The following is a 23,519-nucleotide window of genomic DNA, read 5'->3' as shown; positions in this document are numbered from 1 at the left end:
CCTTATTTTAGATTCAGAGTCAGACTACATTTTATTTTAAATCCTGCAGCTAACTAAAGTATATTAAATTTCTGATGTAAAGACAACCTTGCATGGATGAGGGTCCACACCGTACGTCTCCAGCATCTGAGCTTTCTGGAGGAAGTTGAGCTCTGAAGTTTCAGGACTCTGACCTCTGAGAGAAAAAAAACCCCCACAATAATTGCCTCATCGAAAACAACGTTCTTGATTCAGGATGTCAACGTTTTACTTTTAGTGTCACAAACTCGTGGCATCCATCCATCATCCATCCATTTTCCTGGTGATGTCATAGACCATCATGTCATAACAATATCCATGTGGCTTGTTGGTCTCGGTTGTCTGAGGATTTACTGCAGCATGCCCTTTGCAAATTCAGCCCGTCTGCCATGTCTTTGTCAATAAGGTACAAATTAACCCACAGATTTGATCTCAGAAGAAGTGGGTGAATGAAAATCACTGCAAGTTCTGAATGCTAGACGAGCTGATGTGGTTGAATGGAGACAAAAGCATCTCATCCAAATGATTGGGATGATCTTCGCAAGCAATTCCATCTCAACAAGCCTCATCAACTTCCATACCACAAGCCAAACTGATTACATCAGTGTTGCATGAAAGTTAGCATCTTCCCTCTATGTATATCCTGAACCCCTGCTGAAGACCTAAATCTGTCACAACATTCCTTCATTTCATTTTCCAAATGTCTGACCACTGAATTTAAGATGCATTACGTAGTCTGGAGAATCAACAGAGATTGTGTTAAGCCTGCACTGTGGCTGCTCTGGAGGAAAGGACTATACACCTGTGTGCAAGGGAGCCAGGGACATGGACAGGTGTCAGCTTACATTAGCTCAGTCTTGTGGATGTCAGCAATCCGCCGCTCCAGCTTCTCTGAGTGCTTAGGGAAGAACTGAAACTTGGAGCTGTAGCCCTCTGGGTGTTTCCCAACATCGTAGTCACCAATTTCAGCTGGAAAATACAAGACAGGCACCACGTTTGATAATGTGATCATGTCACGGATTTGACTGCTCCAAGGATATTTTGCCACTTTCATTATGTATGTGGTTGAAAAGAAACAAATCAGGGCATTAATTTGCAAAATGCACAAGAGAAAGGTAACAAAAACATAATTGATGGTGTATAATCAATGTGACACTGTATTCGCTTGACAAACTTTATTCAAAGCTACAGTTGTGGTGAGCTTTGATGACTTCAACACGAGTGGAAAAGCCTTTAAAACTGATATTAGATGAACCAATTTCCCATTAAAAGCACGTCTAAAATAATTTTCTATAATGCACCAGGGATATGACAGTTTTTAAATCGAATGCAGAGCAGTTTGGTTTGAAAGTAGTACAGCGCGTTTCACTTCTGAATGATGACTGTCATACCTTGTAGAATGTAGGCAGCCAACAGAGCAGCATCTGACGTCTTGCACAGAAGCCGGCCATGATAGAGATCCCTCTTAACCTGCAGGAAGACGTGGTATCTGTGGAAATGAGCACAGACAAACTGATTTGGGTCATTATTCAGATTGGAGCAGCATCAAAATTCCCATTGCTTGCAAAACACATTCTACATATTTAAAGATTGCAAGTACGTCTTCCTTCGACTGAAGATGTGGTCAGTAAAAATGGCTACCGTCATGCCCCATTCCTCACTATATAAAATACAAAGCAAAACATAAACATAGATTGGAGTTTAATACAAAATTGAATGCCCAGTCATCCCGCAAGTTTCATGAAGATAGTTCATGAAAGTTTTTTATAAAATTTTGAAAGTAATTTCACTCATGCCACCTCTTCTTTTTCTACTGGATTCAACTTTAATCCAACTTGTTTATGTACAGTATAACGAACAGAAAAAAAAACTCTGTCATGTAGTGTTAGAATATTATTTTTTTCTTCAATCAGCCCCGTTTAATCAGTCTCTCTGAACTCTCTTGGATGAGAGGTGAAACGTCTTCAATCAAACTTGAGCAAGTCCAGGTGATTGTTCTTTTTTTTGCTGTTCGTGATTTACCATGCCCTCATTGACCTGGATGACAGAACCTACACAGACTAAAGCGTAATCATCTTGAGAATCGACACTCATTTACAGTATGATGACTATGCTTTGCACTCAAATCTATGTTCTGGTCCCATCGACAACATACAGAGATTACTCGTGTGTCAAATGTAATGCCCAGCATTTACTTCATATGCCGGTGAGGATGCTGAAGTTATTACCTGATAATAGCTGACATTTTTCAGCAGCTCATGAAACTGGTTATGAACAAATATATTTCTTTCAGGAATTTCCCTTTGGGAATAATAAAGTATTCTGAATCTGAATCTTCTGGTCAGACATATAAAGAAAGTTAGTGGCTAAAAGCAGATTTAATTCACCATTCATGATTTGCTATTTGTAATGTATTATTAAAACATTCAGCGCAGATGGCAGATGGTGGAGGAACTCTCCACTGCAGGTGTTCTACTCTTTCAAGGAGGCCTGGATTGCACATTTGAGATTTCACTGTGTGTGGAATGATTGGAGGGATGTGATTCATATGGATCTGTGGGCTCTCAGGGTCACGACTCGCAGCAGTTTGTTCAGCTGTCAAGGATCCCACACACAGCGCTGTCGTGGTGACAAGCTTCATGACACTGCACCCTCTAAATCAAGAGAATAAATCTAACCCTCCTCCTCACTGCTTCTGCTACTGTCCCGAAGTACGGCCGAAAATTTGTCTTTTGCGTCATAGTACTCGTTCAATATACGTATTTAAATTCGATTTACAACATTATACTTTACACTATTCGCATATATTTCACTCAGTAATAAAGAATGGCATGTTGAAAGCCCGAGTTAATCAAGAAGACTATCACTGAGCTATTTAATTTGTATGTTTTACCAATAAAGTCAGGAATGCTAAGCATATGAGAAAAGATTCTCATTTCAGACAAAAGAGAAAATAATTCTTTCACATTTTTTTGACTGCAGTGTTTTGTACTAATGTAAAACCTGACCGAAGAGCCAAAACAAAAATAACACACTAACAGGAAATGAAGAAGATATTTTCTGATCTGAAATGAGGACGTGAACAAAACCGTAAAACAGAGGCGGTTCAGTGTAATCGGTCTCCGAAGTGCTGTGGAGACTCATTCTAAGTCAGCAGCTTCGTGATGTTATGAGCTCAAACCAATAACGATCGGTGATGCATGTGTCCCAAGTTGAATATTAGAAGCTATTACCAGGTCAGCCATGCTTAATTCCGTTTTAAAATAGACATCACTTTTCCACATAATGTTTGGAACATCCACTAACTGATTAAAAAACCAGGAAGCATGTACGTGAAGACGCAGAGCTGCAATAAAAGGGGAAAATAGCATCAAAAGGCCTCCAAAGAAAAATTGGCCTCATGCGCCATGATTTGCAGAAGGAGGTCATCTCCTCTGGTTGCTTTGCATTTTGACAAAGACCGACAATGAGTGGAACAAAAATAAATCTCTAATTAAGCATGGGCGTTGAAACAATGGTGATAAAAACTTCCTCAAGACACGTTGATAGTTTCAATATGTATTAATGTATTAACTGTAAACTGTAATAAAACAACAAAGCAGACGTGCTCTTTCTTCATCAGCCCGTCATGTTGGCTTATGGAGTTTGCCAAGTGTCATTTTACAGAGAAACTTCAACCATAATCCCACCGTGCCTCGTCAATAGCCAAGAATATTGATCTACACACACAGCAGTTATATTGTCTGGTTGCACAACAGCAACAAGTCAAAAAAACAAATACAGAACAGCGTGGAGCGGAGAAACGGTGCAGATATGGGCGGTGTAACTTTTAGAGTAACTTTTAATGTTCAAATTGTAATAACTGATTATGGGGTGAATAAAATGAAAGCCACTTCAAGCTTGAATTTATTATTCTCGTAATCATCCAGACATCAGACACAGCAAAAATACAAACAAACAAAAATTACTTTTTACGCTTTAAATGTTAAAAGATGATAATTGTGAGGGTCATGCTGCTGCACCTGTTCATTTGCCTTATCACGTACACCTGTTCATGCCTCTCGCTCCAGGACCTGCGGCGTGCGGATTGGCTGCGGTCACCCCGGGCGCACCTGAGGCAGATTGAGGCAAATTGCCACCAGCCCTCATAAGCCCTGGATTTCGCCTCTGGGTGCAGAACGTCTTTCTGCCGCTCCCCGTCCCCGTCCCCGGGTCTGGCCTCGCCGACCGCAGCTGATTCGTGCACGCAGGTCTTGCGTAGCATTTTCTTTTTGTTTGCGAATGACTGTTAGTAGAGCTTGCTTTTTTTGGTTATTCTTTCTCGGCTGTGTTTTGTTTTATATAGATATTTTCGTTGGGGTCCAGCCACCCCGCAATCCCGTGTGCAGCTCCAGGAAATTGAGCTTTCTGACGAACTAACATCAGTAAAATATAAAGTCAACGTTCACACCGTCTCCGTCCTCGGTTCCCTGGGGTCCCCTCGCTTCAGTCAACAATAATGACGCTAAACTGCTCATTTTGAAACATTGCACTATTGAAATCTTACCTGGTGATTTCCTCTTTGAGTTCAGCGGGGTCAGGAGGGTAAAACTTGACACGCAAGCACATGATGAAAGGAGGCTGGGCTGGGAAAGACGGAAACATTTATACGCTCTTGTCATGAATTGGTGCTGTAGTTCGTGTTAATTCCTCTATTTTTCTTTCTTAGTTTAAAATTAAGTATTATAAATGAAATACTTGCATTTAATTTGTTTGGCAATTGACTTTGAAAACTCCAACCAGTGCTGAAAGGGAAAGGCAGATCAATAAATACCTGCCGTTAAAAACCATCCAAATGTGTCGCTGCCAATTTAGACACAACTAAGTCACAACTAAATAATATTATTAAAATATCATCAAACATAATACCTACCCTCTGTTTGTCTGGGTCAACATATCTAATGCCAAAGTAGTCTTTCTCCAGCAGGTTGAGATGATGGCAGAGGAGGTCAAACAGGTACTGCCCCTTTGCATCTCTCTGGAGAAAAAAATTATATGAGAAAATTCATTTAATCTGCATTCCAATTAGTGCCATCAAAGAGAGGATGTGAGTGAGGAAACCCTCTCCATCTCGATATTAGCGTCTTCACAGACAAGAAACATGCAGATGAAATGTAATGAAATGTAACCACAAGTCTTTATCATCACACAGTAAAAAAAATATTAAAAAAGAGATTTTAAACTAGGAAATTAAGAACACATCAACATTATTTTTTTACCTTCTCATCGATATTTATATTTTATATGGAGTCTGAGAAGTCCGAACAGCCACCGGAAATCGTTTTAATATTTTACAGGCCTCAAGGGAGATGCATGAGGGCTATCAAATATTTATTCTAAAGCAGCAGCCACCTGTGAAAGCGTTGAGAAATGTCTGCTGCAGAAAAAGACTTGAAGCTGTGCTCAGAGAGGACGTAGGCAAGTATCAACGTGCTTTGGTTACATTTTGTATGATTACAGAACCTGGAAGTATCTTACCCGTCTAAATTCTAATTCTAATGCGTATAGTTTTGGTCATGATTGACAGGGACGAGGGCAGGAAACTACTCAGCTACTAAGAGACGTTGCATAAAGCTGCACAAACTATTAGCTTAGCCATAGACATAAAGTAAAAGATGTAACCTAAAGGTCAAATCCCGGGTTAGCACAGAGACTAAAACAGCTAGATTTCTGTTGAAGGGTTAGAAAATCCCATCTGCGAACAAACACTCATCACTTTTTATCATGTCTTTCTTCTTTGGTTGAATCTGTGCATAGGATGGAAGTCAGGGTGGCCCTTTGCTCCTCTAATCTTCTACCATCTTATATTTGTGGGGGTAATTCTTTTCATTTAAAACTGTTAGCAAGAAATCAAATACGCATCGTGAGTTCGACGCACACCGTGTAGTTTTCCTTTCCTTTAGTGGCAATGAACAAATGGAATCTCCTACAGTGCCCTTTGAGCCGAGACATCTGTATAAGCGATAGAAAACTGCAGTCAGAGAAAATAAAAGTCAGACACATGAGAACGGAAGGCAGGAAAAGAGAAAGCCAAAACCAGCCACAGAAAGGGAGATGACACGCAGGAAGAAAGGAGGGTGAGACCAGATACAATTTAAAGGCATGAAACTCATGCAGATTGGCATTAAGTGTTCTCACAGTGGCATTTTATTGTGGCCCGCCTGTTCAATATCCATGCTGTGTAATCAGCGTCTTGATATGCCGCACCTTTGGGGTGGGATGGATTATCTCAGCAAAGGAGAAAAGCTCACTGACACGACATTTAACAGAACGCGTTTATTTTTTTGTGCATATAGAAAATGATTTCGGTCTATGAGTTCAGCTCATGAAAAATGGGAGCGAAAACAGAAGTGTTGCCTTTATATTTTTGTTCAGTGTACCGGTATATCATTTGGCAGGTGCTATGTAAATAACAGATTTCATTAAGTCTGTTTGCAGCCTGCACTAGATGAAAGCAAAAAAATACACTTTGGATAAATGTTTTAAATCCAAGCTGTGACTTAAATGGCTGATTTTCACTTCGCCCAAAAAACTATTCCCTAATTGCACCATTGGAATGAAATATATTACAAAAGCACCTAAAATTAGCACCACTTGTGTCTTCTGGTAAGTTTAAAGGCATCATAAACAATCTGGTGTTGGGGAGACACAGGCTTGTTTACAAAATGTGTTTAACAGTTTCATGTGGATCAATTGTGGATTTTTGCATAACATGTTGAAATTGTCGCATTGTGTGATTGATTGATTGATTAAAGAAAAAAAATCTAAATGAGACTTTATGGATAAATCCAGGCGAAACAAACAACCTACAACCGTACCAGCAAACAATCTGCAGGATGTAAACCGTTCTATCACTTTAGAGTACATCAAAGTGTGAAGGAGACCCGCTCTGAACCCATGACGTCACCTGCCTGTCCCTCCCCGGGAGGCACCAGGCTGATCCTCTTCTTTTTCAGTATGTCCGTCTGTCACCGTCACCGTATTCACTCTGACTCACAAAGACAGGCCTTTCCAGTAGCAAAAATAGAAATACATCCATGTGCAGTCTCACGCATGCACACAAAGAGCCTCAATCCCTCTTGCTCTATAATAAATGTCTTTCGTACACCTGTGAACCCTCAATTTGTGCCTCCCACTCTCTCCATCTGCGACGCACTGTAGTAAGCGAGCACGATGCTATCCAGAAAATGTGTGTGCGTTTCCATGTGCATGTGTGTGCTTGATACGTCTGATAAATGTCCGAGTTAGGAGCTAGCAAATAACAACAAAGACGTGAGACATTTTTCCTGCTCAGCGCTTGCAGCAAATAAATAAGAGGGAATGAAATGTATGAACAGATTTCATTCAAAATGTTTTAACTACTAATCTCACAAAAGCGAGCGCTATTAGCAGCACAATGCAAGCAGATACAGGTTCTGTGATGTAACTATCAGGCATTACAATAGGTTACAAACTGTAGGACTTAATAAAGAACCTCTGAGCCTTCGTCGTGCATCACAATGGGTGCAGGTAGTCCCATTATTCCTGGTAATTAACCTGACTCTGCAGTTTGTAATGATGAGATCGAAGCAAAGTCGAGGCGCTCGCTTATTGTCCGGCTTAACTAAACAGCCGTAGAATACAATCAACAGTCTATTGGCCACAGGCAGCGGCCCAAACGGTTCTGGTGATGTGTGGCATGCTGATGAGCCACACAGAACGTCAGGGAGCTGATCAGGCTCCACCGGGACAAAAGAGCAGGCTGTGAGGCAAATACATTATCGATCACACGTTAAGTGTTTTCAACATCCTTATGAGACTTCAGCCAAGAGCTAAGCTACAACACACAGAGAGGAATTATTATGTGTTGCCTGTTAAAACGCTGCTTTATTGTTTTCAAGTAGATAAATTGCACTTCTCTTATTTGTTCATGTGATTTTAGTGTGGGAATTTAATCTCTCTTTCTCGTCTCTTAGGTTTTATTGTTGTAGGGGGGTAATTATATTCATACCATTGAAGGATTAAAACCCTTTTATTGTCAAGATATCAAGACACTGGCAATTAATTAACCTGCTATTGAGATAAATCGCTTTACTCTTTAGAACTTATATAACAGGATTTAGAACACAGTTTCATTTTTCTGTTTACACTTGTATAAAATATTCTTTGTTTTCAGATCCATTACTTCTAAATATCCAATCCATCATAGAGTACCGAAGGTGCCGCTTTCATTAACCCAGACATTTCAGGAGAGTGCATTACATTTTGGTTATAAATGTTTAAAAATGGATAGAAAAATCTATGAAAGAAAGTTGTGATATTTATTTTAAAGCAAGTCTTGAAGAGTGTTGTCTGTTGTCATCTCTTCTCACCACTTTGCATATTGATACTGCCTCAATCAAAGAAGTGGTTGGTTGGTTGGTTGTTTTTCTTGTGCTAAACCGGCGACTTGTTCAGGGTGTACCCCACCTCACGCACATGAATGAATGTACAAATGATGAGCTTTAATGTCACTGCCTTTTCCTGTAGTGACATGTAGTCTCTAAATGGCAAAAAGGTCTGTTTGCTATCCAGTAAACATTTTCATGTTTCTCTACCAGTCTAGATTGATGACAGGGACTTTTTGACATGCTTATTCAACTGCACCACAAATATCTTCTTTTCTTTCCATTACAGGATTGCTGTTGGCCTTCATGTAAGATTTTTAAGGGTTAGAAGTGTAAAAACTACCCCAAATACCCCCACTACAAATTCAGTGACCCAGAATAATCTCCCACAGTAATTAAACCCCATTCATCACCAGGTTTCCAAACTCATTTCCAACCTGCAGCTCAAAGTTATGGCGGAGTGGCGAGTACAAATGAGTTATCTGGTTTACATTTCAACCCAAGAGGAAATCATTTAAGCAATGCTGGCCTTCTGCATTTAGAAGTAGGTTTTAATTTGCGGGTAATTTACATGCACAAACATGCAAGAGGGGTCACAGGTTCAAGTCCAACGTGCAGCCTTTCTGTGAGGAGTTTGCATGTTCTCCCCGTGTCTGTGTGGGTTCTCTCCAGGTTCTCCAACGTCCTCCCACCATCAAAAACAAGCAAATTAGGTGAAACGGTTACGCTAAATTGTCCGTAGGTGTGAGCGTGTGTGTGTGTGTGTGTGTGTGTGTGTGTGTGAATGATTGTCTGTCTTTGTGCGGTCCTGTGATGAACTGGCGGCTTGTCCAGGGTGTAGCCCGCCTGTCGCCTGTAGACTGCTGGGACAGGCTGCCGCACGACCTGCATGAATGAATGAAACACCGATACATACAGTATGCAATGAAGCAGAAGTGATGCCTCGGCACCCATTTTCATGTATGTAGTGCGTTCCTTGGAAAGGTGAGACGTTAGTGATCAAAGTGCTAATAGTAAGGGAGGGTGTGTGTGTGCGGCAGGCAGTCGTGATATTAGCCACGGTGACTCATGGGCAAATTAGATTAGTGAAAGTCTGTCAGTGGCAGACAAATGTATTACGCAGGCAGAATGCCTTAAGTGCTTCATGGAAGCACGCGCAGCGTTCATCACAGCTATAATAAAAGTGATAAATAGTGAGATGGAGATGACCCATACTGGGGCCAAATGAGCAGCAGTGCGGCACCAGCACACCACTGCCTGGCCAGGCTTTGCTTCAGATTAATTATTGAGAGGGATTCCATATCAGCTTGGGAAACACCACATCAATAAATGATGGTGTCACTTTATGCACGGGGAAGAAACTGCAACAAACTGAGTAAATGGTCCTGAACAACACCTGCCCTGGTGCATGAGCATTTTCTCTGTTCTTAAAGTTGCTGCCTCCTTATCGTAATCTTGTGATATGGTATTGTGTACTTTAGTACAAGTTCAGAAGTAAGAGACTGCAGACGATGTTCCTTTAAGTCAGCAGCTGAATAGCATTAAGATTGATTGATTGATTGGAAGCCATAACTTACAATTATATTCTAATGCCATCTGGTTCAGAAATATTAAGATTTTTTTTGTCTAACTTCAAAGAACAGCAGATGATAATTATTATAATAATAATTATTATTATTAATAATTATTTTGCATAATCTTCAAATTGGCTTCCATTAATCTGCGTAAATTATTATTATTGTTGCTTATTATAGTTATATTAAAGAGTTATTTTCTTATTAACATAAAATGTATGACCATTGATGGATGCTTGATGCTTGATGGATGGAACATATCCCACCACTTCTCAGGGTAAAATAATATTTTGGCTTCAGAACAACAGAGCATGAGGGAAGCAACACCGGTTCAGTACGACTCACCTAAAAACACAAGCCCACACCCCAGAACAAAACTCACTCCTATAGGCAGAACCATTCTAGCACTCATGCTCATTGTTTCTTCTTCATTTTATTTCAAACTGCATTTTTTGTCTGCATAGCCACTGCATTACATTAAGACCATGCATTTATTATTACACAGCTCAGTGGGTAGCGCTATGTTTTTTTGTCACTGGATTTAACTGTAGCATAACTCAAGAACAATCGCAGTGCACAAAGCGGCAGTAGCTTAATCCATAAGGACTTTGCTTGGGGACCAGAGGGCAGTGTTCTCGTTTGTCTTTGTCCTTGTGTCCCTTGTGTCCTGCGGGGATGCACAGCGTCTTATGGATGCATCGTTTTTGTTTTTTTTAATATAAAGACATTTTTGTATTTCCTCAAACTGGAAATGCTGATTTGTATGATCTCGCAATGGCGATAACGACAAAAATAGCAAGATCTCCAAGCAACGAGATTTTGCATTACAAGCCTTTCTACGTTAATCTGACGCTATGGCAACCGGCGCCGCGACGTTTGCTCACTTTGCAGCATTGTCTCGAGCGCATTTCGATAACAATGAGTCGAGTCATGCCTCTGAAAAAGTGAATGAAGTTCACTGAAAATCAGCAAATCCTCACAAAGAGGAACCGGCTGAATGTGGCAAGATAAGATAAGATATTTGAAAACAGTGATGACACTAATGTTGCAATACCTAAATAATAATATGGGACTCATTGTATCCTTGTTGGGACTCATACTTTTCAGGAGGTAAAATGGCCTATGCAGAGGGTGGCTGGTTCAAGACCAAGTGCCCTTGAGCAAGGCACCGAACTCCAGAAGCTGCTCCCTGGGTGCTGCTCTATGTGGCATGCCCTTCACTCGACCATCTCTCCATTGATCTGTTTATAAATATTGCATGTAAAATTGTATGTGGAGTGGAAAAAGAACCCCCCCATGCAGGATTAATAAAAGGAACTTTCTTCTTTTTCTTCTTCTTCTTAATGAGGATCATGTGAGGGTCATGTGGCTGCACTGGCTGATTGGCTTACGACTCACACCTGTTTTCTGCCTCTCATCCCAGACACACCTGAGGCTGATTACGACCGGCCTTCATAAGCCCTGCTCCGCCCGCTGCTCCTAGTCGGACTATTTTTCATGGATCGTGTCCCTGCTTACAGAACGTCTTTCTGCCGCTCCTCATCCCTGGGATCTGCCTTTGTTAGAGTTTGTATTTTGAGCTTGCTTATTTGCTTTGTTCTTTTGGCTGTGTCTTTTTGTTTAACCAGATATTTTCGTTGGGCTCCAGCCACCCCGTAACCCGTGCGCAGCTCCGGGATAGTGACTCAACTGATGAACATTCCAGTAAAGCTTATAGTCACGTTTGTACTGTCTCCGTCCTCTGTTTCTTGGGGTCCTCTCGCACCAGTCCGTAACAGATCAGGTTATTATGGAATAGCTGTGTCAGGCCCTTTGTGCACTGATTGCATGACATATCGAGCCACTGCGAACTAAAGACATGCAGCCCGAGCTGGGGAAAATAAAAAACACTGCAAGCAGTCACTATGGGTAGTACTGAGTAAAAGGCTTGGAGCTCTCCCTGTGAAAAGTGCCAACAGCCGATACTGTTTCCCTGACTGAGCAAACAGCAGGTCAAACGTGTTACTGATCACAGCCTATGGATTCAGAAGGACACTGTTGTTTTAGCTCTCCTATACACCGTGGAACGGTTTACTGCAGTACGCAAGAAATCAATTAAACGAGCCTGGCCTGTACAACCTTTATTCGACCCCAAACACCACTCTGGGGTCATTCCGTTCCAGGGTGGAAGGATAATAAAGATACAACTGCTCTCATTCAGAGTCAGTGGAGATGGAGCGCCGTCTGGGGAACAGACACTCAGAGAGAGAGAGAAACACGCATTCAGGATCTAAAAAGACAAATACATGAAGAAAGATAGATGATGCAAAAGAGGGCACACATCAACCTCACTGGCACTTCTGAATGTCGAGGAAGATAATTAGTCGGCCGCTTGGCAATTATCAGGAGGTTACTTTTTATAGAAATAACATAAAACCAATTTAGGAAAAAAGTATGCAGAATTTCTTGAAGCTAATTGGTTGGTCTTTGAATGAATTCTTATATAATCTTTACAAGCGGGGCAGAAGCTTCTCTGTTAGCTTCAGGAACAATCAGCAGCCTGTGACAGGGACTGCTGCAGCACTCAAAATGCAGACACACAGTGGAGAAGACAATTAGATTCACTGAGCCCCAGAGAGGACCAGGAGTTGCTTCTTATTCCTGTCACACAGCCCCCCCCCCCCCCGCGCTCAACAACATATTTTCTCAAGCATAAAACACACTTTCCGAATGGAAGAAATGTGAAGCTGTGATACGGACTGTTTGTGTTGACATGCAGGGGGGGGCGGGGTGTCCTGCCTGTCTGTTTGATTGGTGCTTCTTGTCTTCCTGCTGTAGCAGTTTAACCCTTAGCTTTCTACTATTACTATTCAAGGAGCGATGGCTGCCGACAAGATGCGACAGTCAGTCAGGTTAAAGTGAAACAAACATGGACTGGAGGGAGAACACAGGTATTCAGCTTGAGGCAGCATTTAACAGCAGGACAGACAACGTCTTGAGGACGGCTGAGTTTGCTTATTTCACAGGGCGCCCACTACCCCCCCAATGTGGGTTAAACCCAGGAGGAAACGCAACTGTCTGAAGGGGATTTTGTAACTACTTTGCTGTATGCTACACTCAGAAAAACAGCAAAAAGAGAGTACCATGTCTCCTTGTGTACTTAAATTCCTTAGAAATACACATTTTTCTAAGCAGACCAACTGGCCTGCAGCAGATTATACACCAATAAAAGACTGGCTGACGATTTAGTAACTCACACACTTTGACAAAAAGGCAAAGGTTCACAGTCATGGTGATTTAGCTTCATTGGCACACGTGAAACTGCATGCATGCATAGCAAGGCAATACGTTTTCAATGACACTGAATACTATTATATTTACAAATGAGGTTTTTAAAAATGTGAAAAGCTGCCGTCGCTGCTTGATGACAAAGGAGTGGTTGGTTGAGACGTCCATACAGTACCGGTATATGTCTCATCACAGCAGCACTGTGTCCCACCCAGCACGATGACTTTCCACCACTCTTGCATTTTTGGAAATACTGGGTGGAAATCTTGGGTCTCTATGGAAACAAGATCATTACATCACTACTCTCCAGCTGCTATCATTAAGCTGGTGTTTTGGCCAAGCTGTGCAGCAGACGCCACAGCCACACACTCATCACAACGTTTTCACACACACCAAGGCCAACGCTCGCTCTGAAGCCTTTTATACTGGGAGATCAGAGTTGGATTGGAGGCGTTTCAACCTATGATAGGAGAGAATAGTCGAAGGGCCGCCTCCCTGAAGCATCTTACATTTGTGTGTTCAAGCCACTTCACTGCAGCAATGTTTAACCTCCCGGGACCTGGCGTCCACATATGAGGACATCGGGTGGGAGGTCGACCAGACCCCAATTCCAAATCCTGCCACCAAATAAAGAGTTTCGCAGATCATTCCTCAGTTGTGACTATTTGTTCTATCAAAAGTCAAAATGAGTGTTCTTAATGTTGCCATCATTTATCTCAGTACCTACGTAATGACTAAATAATATTCTATTAATAATATATTGATAATAATAATAATAGTTTTAGACTCATCTGGTCCCAATCACCCCAAATAGCAAAAATAAATTAAAAATGCTTGCCAGTTCAGGACTCAAGAGGTTAGAAAGGAGCCATTTTCAAGATTAGAAATCAGAGCCAAAATGTGAAGCCTTTAATGGTTTTGGTCTTTTTAACCTTTTGTTGGATTACAATGCAGTAAAAAAATACAAACTTTAATAACCCCAGCAAACACTGACACAGCCGTTCTCACACAAAAAAAAAACCTGTAGGCGTTTAGAAATGAAATTATTTTCTCATCTTTTACAAAGTAAATTATTCATTGATATGTCAATGAAAAAAGATTACATGAAAAAGAAGAAGAAGGAAGAGGAGGATGAGATGGAGGAGAAGAAGTGGCAATTTTAACAGTAGTTCCAAAAAATTACAATGATGTTACGGTGATGACGTTGTATGTTTTAAATCGGTGTCAGACTGTAGCTGCCGTCTCCACTTTTGCCCTAGTTTGTTTTTCACCTTGGGGAAGATTCGTTCTTAAGGCATTTAGTTCTGTTCAAATGGGGTTAAGAGTCTTTGTTAGCCCTATTTTCAGTCGGCTGCGTCCCTGTGGATGCCTGTGATGGATGGCAGCAGCCTGTGATGAGGTGATTGCTAACAAAAAAAAAGGTCAACACTGCTCACTCCATATACTTGGTCATAATACCAGCAAAAAACAACTCACTGCACACAGCAATAAATTGCAAATCAAGTTAACGAAGGAGAAAATGCCACACTGACTACTAGAACCTCCTGTCTGCTATCAGAGATGATCACTGATCACATAGAAAGGTATTTAAAACAAATTTCAATCACTTTATGTTTAGGTTTTTCTTTTTGGCAAGTGACCTCACACTTTGATCTTTCTTGACAGCACACGGTTATACCCTTTCTAGCAGTTTTTTTTATAGCATTGTGGTCATCTTGCTTTAAAGTTACATCGTTTGTTAGTTTCTTTGTTGTTGTGTCCCTATTTGTCATTGTGGCGTGTACTGTGTAATGTCTTAGCCAGCAGGAATGTTTCAAGTGCAAGAAGGTTGAAAACCCCACCGTGCACCTCAGCTTCATCATTCTTCAGGTTGTCATTACTGCTGCAAACAGGACAGCATATCCCAGCAGCCCTAGTGTCCTGCTTCAGCCAAGGTCAGTGTGACATTGCACCCAAAATCTTTTTTTTTTAGTGTAGCTCTATCGGCTCTCCCGATGAGAGGAGAGATTTGAGTTGACCATATGCTGGGCTTAGAGTGAATGAGGAGGAAGAGTTGATGGACAGGTGAGAACAGAGGAGATCTGAGACCCAGGTGAGACTCACCTGGCTGCAGCTGTAATTCTATCATAGCTGCTGCATGTACAGAACACTTTTCACGTTATCCTTTTGCTCACGATCCTTCAGTTTGTACATAATTCAGATACATTTTAGAGCAAATCTCAAATAAGGATCGTGACGTCAGCACGCGTGTCTGCAGAACAGTCATGGGTGGTGTGTATTAAAAATTCATAAACTGTCACAAGGTGGAGGATAATGTAGCAGAATGAGAATTGGGGTCCAGGCAGGTATTTATGGGCTGGCAGGAAGAGTGGGGACAGAGAGGCAAAGGAAACGGGTGGAGCAGGATGAAACGTTGTTTGTTGTTGAGCAGAACAACATAGGACATGTTCTAAAGTTCCAAAAGTCCTAAGACCAAGTCAAGTCTCAATTCTTTCACTACAAGCCTTGTATTAGTTCTCAAATTATTGTGTGTGAAAAGCAGGAGCTGCATTTCATGAGTCTCCTCTGTCTTTCATCGCGTTAGTCATGCACAGAAAATATAAATGGAGTAAAGGTTTTTCCCCATGCATCTTACAGCAGCATCCCGTGGTTTATGTGCTCCTAATTGGTGAGAACCTCTTCATTATTTTGATACGGATGGTTTGAGATCCAGACAAGGCTCGAGGAAGAGAGAAATAAAAGATTGAGACAGTGGGAGAAAGAGTTTGAAAGAGTCTGAATATAATCGTAAAGCCTGGAGATTGTTTCAAATCATGAAAATGAGGTGGCGTCTTTATCTGTGACGTCTGAGGCACAGAAAAACAAGCGGGGAAACCACTGGATGTTAGTATTAAAGGTTGGATTCAGGAGCTGCTACTTCACTTGATTGTCATTGGACAAAGAGGCTTGTGTGTTTTTGTAACTTAACAACTCGCATTCATTTTGATGGAAGCAAACTTAAAGAACTTTTTGAAAGCAAACAACAAAAACCGAATGTTCTGACTGAGTGTGGGTTCATATGTGTGTTTCTGTATATTATATAGTTGCTGTCTCTGACCTCAGACAAGGTGGTTTGAGCTCCAGCCCCCCCCCCCGCCAGTCTACTCGCTGATGCATCTTTAAGCAAGATATCAAAGCCCAACTTTCTCCCCAAACGCTTTAAGGGCCATCCTGTGCTCCTCATGGACGGGTCAAATGCAGAGAAGCATTTCCCCTCCACAGGATCAAGGAAAAAAAATGTCAAAAAAATACATCTTGCATTTCAATAGATTGGCCAATATATAAAACAGCATCTTATCGAAAATGTCATCGACTACGTGAAGTAAATGCCGAAAGTAAGTGTACGTCAATGAGTCATTCTAATGCTCTCCACCGCTCTGAAGGTCACGAAGGAGAGAAGAACAAAGCGCTTCCACGGGGCACACAGACCTGAGCACCCTCCTCAGTCCTTTATCTTCAAGCAACAGCTGGACTGTCTCGCAGAGACGTTATGAGACCACTCAGTAGTCTGTTAACCGTTCTGGCTTAAAGAAACTCAGCTCGACAAGGAGGCATCATGACAGCCGGATAAAAGAAAGAGACAGCATACCGATTGTGGGTTCATGTGTGCAGAAGCGTCGCACAAGGGAGCTCAGGAGAGCTGGGAAGGAAAGCGAGGGCTCTCCGCCTGGCACTTGACTGAGGTGTGCACCGTCGTGTGGATGGAAGAGAGCAGATGATGAACGCAGTCACCCACAGTTTGAGAGGGGATGAGCGACAGCAAGTCAAAATGCTTAGTATTCCGTCCACATGCAGTTGCTCTGCTATAGCGAGAGTTTAAAAATAGACGGCAGCAGACTTGTGGACTGATGAGCTGAGCTAAAGAGAGCATGCTGATGCATAATATGAGGGAGATCCACACTAATCTGGATGACGCGATGGCTGGATGGCTATGCCCTTGAGAGTTTTAATTCTTGACTGTTTCCCTCCTGTTAAAAGCAGATCTTTGTAAAATACAGTGGTGATTTGTAATTAGTGTGTACTACCGGTACACATTACTTGTGTTGGTGGTAAGAAGAAGAAGAAGAAGAAGAAGGAATGATTGATTCTGCATGTTGCTGAAAAGGATAATGAGTCCGGTGCTCGGAACCTCCAATCACTGATTTGTGTTATTTCGTTTTCTTGTGCTCCTGGATCGCCTCACATCTCTGCTACTATAATTAACAGAAGAAGTTTATTTCATTTCAGAGATTGAGGCTTTTTTGTAGAAAAAATAAAATCATTTTGTGAAATGTGGTTATGTTCTCACCGAGAGTCTGGCAAGAGGAACGCAGATGGAGCAGAGCCAACAGTGAACTTAGAATGGAAACAAGTGGGAAGCTAACCTGGTGTTGTCAATAAAAAATGAACCAGATATCGTGACAATTCCAATTAGTTAGTCAAACAAGATGTCCACATACACAACAACACTGGGGGAAAAAAGGTGTTCTTTGTGTGCTTTTACAATAAACCGATCAATAAAGTAAAAGCCGACGAGCGCAGCATAATTTATCACTAAAAGGATGAGATCTTTTCCAACATATCAAACTCTCAACCTTTATCATGAGCCACCTTATAAAGCTACATAAAAAAATGTACAGCAGTTTTTATGATAGCTACAAAAAATCTCAGTGCTTTTCGCTGAAAGACAGCTTGTAAGAATAAATAAAAACATTTTAGATTGACCTAAATTCAGACAATGGAATCAGCATTTTATCAGATGAAAACAGTAAAAGAATAACTGCTGAGTTTAGAAACATGGAGTGTGTGTGGGGGGGGGGGGGGGGGGGGGGGGGATTTGCTGACTCCTGTAGAGAGCATGGATTTAGCATAAGCTGTGTTAGCTGTGGCTGCAGTAAAAGAGATGAAACTTCTTACGTACGTAAACATCCTCTGAACGAGGAAAAAACGTGCATGACAGGCAGCTGAGTATATCAATAGAGAGGTACTATCGATTGCTTTCAAAATTAAATACGAGGTTTCACAAGACACAAAGAAACACCTCAATGTATTCGTGATACTTAGTATCGCCTAATATGAAATGGGGAGAGAATTTGGAAACACCGGGTTTGATGGAATACATTTCAACATCCCATTGGATCGAAACCTCTCGAAAACAGCAACTGAGTAAATACACTGAGCTTAGAAAGAACCTGACCAAATGCTCGAAGCACCACCATTTACTCATTTACATGCGCAATCAATACACCGGTGGGAGAGGCTAATATAAGACACGTCAGTGATTTATGTACGAAGGACTTTCAACGGAAACAAGACCGCAAATGCTCCTCTTAGACAGGATGTTTCACTGTACCTGTACTGTAATACATACTACTGTTTGACTGTACTTGTACTCTAACATTCTATCTCACTATTCTATGTCACTCTGCTGCAGCACCAAATAACAGACACTGTGCGCTGCCCTCGTGAGACTCCTTGCGTCATTACATTCATCTCTGTGGTGCGATGTCTCCATTTCCTCTTTGTCCAATGTACTTCCTCTTCCTGGGGCACCTGCCGGCACACACATTGCAGGTAAGTGCCAAGCCAGCAGGACGATCAGCTGCCTTTTCTTTCCAGAACACACAAAACGAACCTCCAGGGCCACATGACACCAACGGCTTTATTTTTGTTATCTTTTAATTATATGTGGATTCGCGAAAATACTGCACAGAAAAAGAAGAGAAGCCCAAGTTAAATCTGACCCCCCCCCCCCCACACACACACACACCTCAGTGTAAACATCATTAACATTGTGATTAAATAGCAGCACTGGAGCCAGAAGGAATGGGATCATGAATAACACATGAGACCCTCGTCTGAGTGAAAATCATGACCGGATGATTTCCCACTTCAGCACGGCTGATGTTCATCTACACAGAATCGCCACGTGTGTCTGAAACAGTCACGATGTCTGACCTCTGCCTTCACTAAATAAGCCACTCCTCTTTCAAGTCAGACTTGAAAGAAGAAAAAAGAGAAATGATGCAAAGAGAAGCTCTCCAGTGTGAATAAAAAAATGTATTTGTATTATTTTAAAGCCTGAGGCTTCCCTGCTGCAGAGCCGATGCAGGGGTGAGCACATCGAGAGGATAATATATGCATTTATTCTACTAATCTTCATAGTGTGGCTGCAGCTTTCTGAGGACATTTTGTATTATCTAGCACCTTATTGTGGCTTGGCCACTTGGCTCATACATGAAATTGAAATTGTGATGATGACAAATGCAGCATTAAAGACTGCGACGCCTTACAAATATGACAGCCAAATGATAACCTCCGCCAAGGTGAGGTGGAGGTTATGCAATGTCTGTCCGTCAGTTAGCAAAATAACTCAAAAGGTTCTGGGCGGATGCTGATAAAATTGACAGGACATTTGGGAATATTACCAGGAACCGAACCGTCCAGACTAAGAAGCAAAACCATACGAGATACGCAAAGAGACCACGAAGGAGACAAGAGCAACCCATTTGCATAACGCTTTGTCAATGCCAAACAGAAGGAGTCCTTTCCAAGTTCTGCATTTGACTTCAAAAGAACAGCCTTAATTTTATTAGTGGCCAGTCGGACTTGCGCCGGTGCCAAGTGCCTGAAGCACTTAGTATTGAGGAATGAATTCTGGTTGAATACTAGCCTACCATTTATCTTGCTCTCAGTCTCAGTACATTAATATAGTACAAATGACATCTGGCTCCCCTGACTGGTTGCAATGCTGTATGACGAATATAATTCACCCTGATGGTAAACCTCGTTCCACATACTGTGTATACGCAGTAAAAAATATTTTAGATTGAACGCATGATCTGCATTTTTACTCATTAGATTCTCTTCATACATAATGTGGGTCAGAATCTAATGAAATACTGCTGACTGGCGGCTTGTTGTTTGTCTTAACAGTCGGATGCAAGCAGAATTCTTCTTCTTTTTAATCAGCCTCATATTTGAACTTTGATTGATCACCTTGAAGTCAGTAATATGTGTGAAATACTTGATGAAATATGACAACACTGATCATTCATTCAGCTCGAGGCCACTGTAATTATTTTATTTGCTGCAACTGCTGGATCGTTGCCACATTGCCCAGTGAGGCAATCGCTCTTTCAAATCCTATGGCTTTAAAATTTGCTTCTAGGATTCCAGGCAGAATATTTTTTGCCGATAATCACCACCAACATCACGTAACTGAACATTTTCCAGCCCCGATTCTGGCTCTTCTGGGGCGTCTCTTCCTTGCAAACCAGCTGCCTGTCTACATCTAATTTTCCCACTGCCTCCCGTGTAATCCGTAGCGCCGCTTCACCGATCCCCTCTCAGCCAACCTCTCCGCACCAGCGCTGGATTGAAGCTTTGAGGGACTGCACTGTGCCCCGTGGTGGTTGAGAGGCCTCTGAAAATCCTGGAGGGCTGAATAGTGTCGAAATAAAAGGAGAAATCAATGAACGTGGGACTCCCCGTGTTTCTGATGCATCAATCAGCAACAATTCTTAGAGAGACAGGCAGACATGGCGTGTGAGGCTGTCACGTGCATCCAAGGCTTGACAAGCTGATGGGTGAGACGGGCGCTCTGCTGGGTGAGACGGGCGGTCTGCTGGGTGAGACGGGCGCTCTGATGGGTGAGACGGGCGCTCTGCTGGGTGAGACGGGCGCTCTGATGGGTGAGACGGGCGCTCTGATGGGTGCGATGGGCGCTCTGATGGGTGAGACGGGCGCTCTGATGGGTGAGACAGACGCTCTGCTGGGTGAGACGGGCGCTCTGATGGGTGAGACGGGCGCTCTGATGGGTGAGACGGGCGCTCTGATGGGTGAGACGGGCGCTCTGCTGGGTGAGACGGCCGCTCTGATGGGTGAGACGGGCGCTCTGCTGGGTGAGACGGGCGCTCTGCTGGGTGAGACGGGCGCTCTGATGGGTGAGACGGGCGCTCTGCTGGGTGAGACGGGCGCTCTGATGGGTGAGACGGGCGCTCTGCTGCACCGTGTCAGCGTTAAAAATATTGTCTGCATATGTGAAAATGATGACGTAACAGCTTTCCGAAGGGGAAGCGTAAACATTTGAAGCAGCGTCCGGTGGATGGCGGCAGAGCAGGTCAGAGTGGAGGTCATAGCCCCTTCCCCTAAATCACAGCAGAGAGGATGAAGATGGCTGACATTTCAGGCAGTGCTTATGGTGATGTGTTCAGATGTTGGTTTTTCTGATCATTCCGGGTTTTTTTTTTATTAAAATGTTGTCCTATAAGAGGCTAGTTGATCTGGTCTACCACCAAAATCATTGCTGCGCAGACTCCACCTCCAGATGACATCACCGAGCTCAAGGGTAGTTTAGTTTCTGCTGTCACAGATTGCCTTTCCAGTTGTGAAAGTCATTTCGAGCATCATTCCCTTTTGATGTGGCTTCAGTTCAAGGTGAAGGCTAATTGAACTCGATGCAGCGTCCCGCGTGGTTTCTTTATTCTGGGCCACGTCTCCAAGGTGTGCAGGGAAAGGAAAGCATGACATCCGTAATCATGCTCTAATTATAAGCTCAATATCATTTCCTCTATGCAGTGGGGAAATGACATATTCACCTTTTATTCATATACTGTCATGTTCACACATTCTGTTGCCAGCAAATAAATAGTGATATGAGGTCAACACTGGACAATTGATTAACCCAACTATCCTGTTGATGTTCCACTTAGACCAGCTGTGCTTGACGAGGAGATGAAGAGTGCCAGAGTATAAAAATAATGAGACATTCAGATAATTCCTCTTAATAAAAGCATTTTCTCCTTGATGTCTGCTCTCAGACAGTAAAACGGTGGCATTGCCGTATCTTAACAGTCTAACATGCTGAATAATGATTCGGGGAAGGAGCGTCTGAGAAGTTGCGGTGCACAAGTTTAGTTAAATTTCAAACAGTGATATATTTTTTTCTTTTAATAAATCTAATTTTATCATTTTTGAGATAGCTAGCACTTGTTGATGATATTTATTATTCCGTTAACCAGTGGTTGGAGGGCAGCGAAAGCTGAAAATCACTTTATCCGGCCTTTAGGAATTGCCACTTTAAGTTGTGAGATGTTGAAAGGCTTGCTTTGCCTTTTGCTGTCAGATCCCAGGAATGAACCGGTGGTGATTGGTCTTTGTGTGCTGCCATCCCGGATTCAGCAGCGGTGGAATCCCCATTGAGTAACAATCATCAAAGGAACGCCATCTCATGTTCCTTTGATGCAAAGGAACAGGTTCGACGACGCACCCGACAGACTCCTCGATGCTGCAGCTGCTCTAAAGACGTCACAGAAGAGGTAAAGACGTGAATCTACGGCTTCCTCCACTTGTAAACTCGCCTTCTGCTTACTGATGACATGTCTGGCCATCATCCATATCAATGTATGACGATTGATTTCTGAGGCAAAATGCTAGGAATGAAGAGAAATATTTCAAAGTAGCTGCTGGGTACTCACTGAGTGGCTGATTTGTTCAATGAGCAGAATAAACTGGCTCAGCCGGTAAACCTATTGAACAACAATCGACACCACATAAAGCAGGTACAGCTACAAGTCACTGTAGCCACGGAGAACAAAGACCAACGACTCGTAAACCGTTTGGAACATGCCAAAGCTGAGAATGAGGAACTTGGTCGGCTGCACCAACAGATCAGCGGCACTTAAACTCATTAAAATGTCTTTATTTACAACCCCAACCTGTTCCCATCCATTTTGAATAAATATATTTCATTTTCTCTCCCAGCTCTCCTCCAGTTGTCTGTCATGGTGGAATAAACGAACACAGTGTGTTTGGGAAGCTCATTTTTAACAAGCTACTAAAGGAAACGAATTAGCAAACATCCCCTCTAAACCGATATTTTTGTGACATTTATTGTACAGGAAAGGCCGGATCAATGCTGTGTATCAATCACAGTCTATGGTGACTTTCTGGTGCCATCATCTCATTCATGGGTCCGATAACATGAAATCCAGGGTCAAGCTGAAGGGCAAACTGACCGGAACAGCTTCTGGACCGACAACCCAAATCCTCTCTGAGCACTGAAATCAGGTCTGATCCTCCAGATTCGATTCGTGATTCATTGAAATCAAAGCATGCGTTGACGTCGTGTACGTTGTCACTGTTGAGCACGAATGCAGACAAGGTATAGGAAAAAAAATAAAAATTAAAAATAAATAAATCAAAGCATGCGTGACGCTGCTCAGTAATCCTGAAT

The 23,519-nt window shown here is 42.3% G+C and overlaps 1 protein-coding gene across 1 annotated transcript in view; it reads right to left on the bottom strand.

The window, feature by feature from the left end:
• The window catches only part of LOC137917659 (FERM domain-containing protein 5-like), a 28,502-nt gene that overhangs the window by 4,685 nt on the left and 298 nt on the right, over positions 1-23,519 (bottom strand). The window contains exons 2-7 of the mRNA XM_068760384.1: positions 4,931-5,035; positions 4,760-4,802; positions 4,565-4,643; positions 1,410-1,507; positions 864-987; positions 88-175 (exon numbers count right to left, since the gene is read on the bottom strand). Coding sequence (XP_068616485.1) covers positions 88-175; positions 864-987; positions 1,410-1,507; positions 4,565-4,643; positions 4,760-4,802; positions 4,931-5,035 — 537 coding nt within the window. The remainder of the gene's footprint in view (positions 1-87; positions 176-863; positions 988-1,409; positions 1,508-4,564; positions 4,644-4,759; positions 4,803-4,930; positions 5,036-23,519) is intronic.

This window comes from Brachionichthys hirsutus, chromosome 1 (genome assembly GCF_040956055.1).
Source record: "Brachionichthys hirsutus isolate HB-005 chromosome 1, CSIRO-AGI_Bhir_v1, whole genome shotgun sequence".
Taxonomy (NCBI): domain Eukaryota; kingdom Metazoa; phylum Chordata; class Actinopteri; order Lophiiformes; family Brachionichthyidae; genus Brachionichthys; species Brachionichthys hirsutus.
This window is presented reverse-complemented; position numbering and strand designations above follow the sequence as displayed.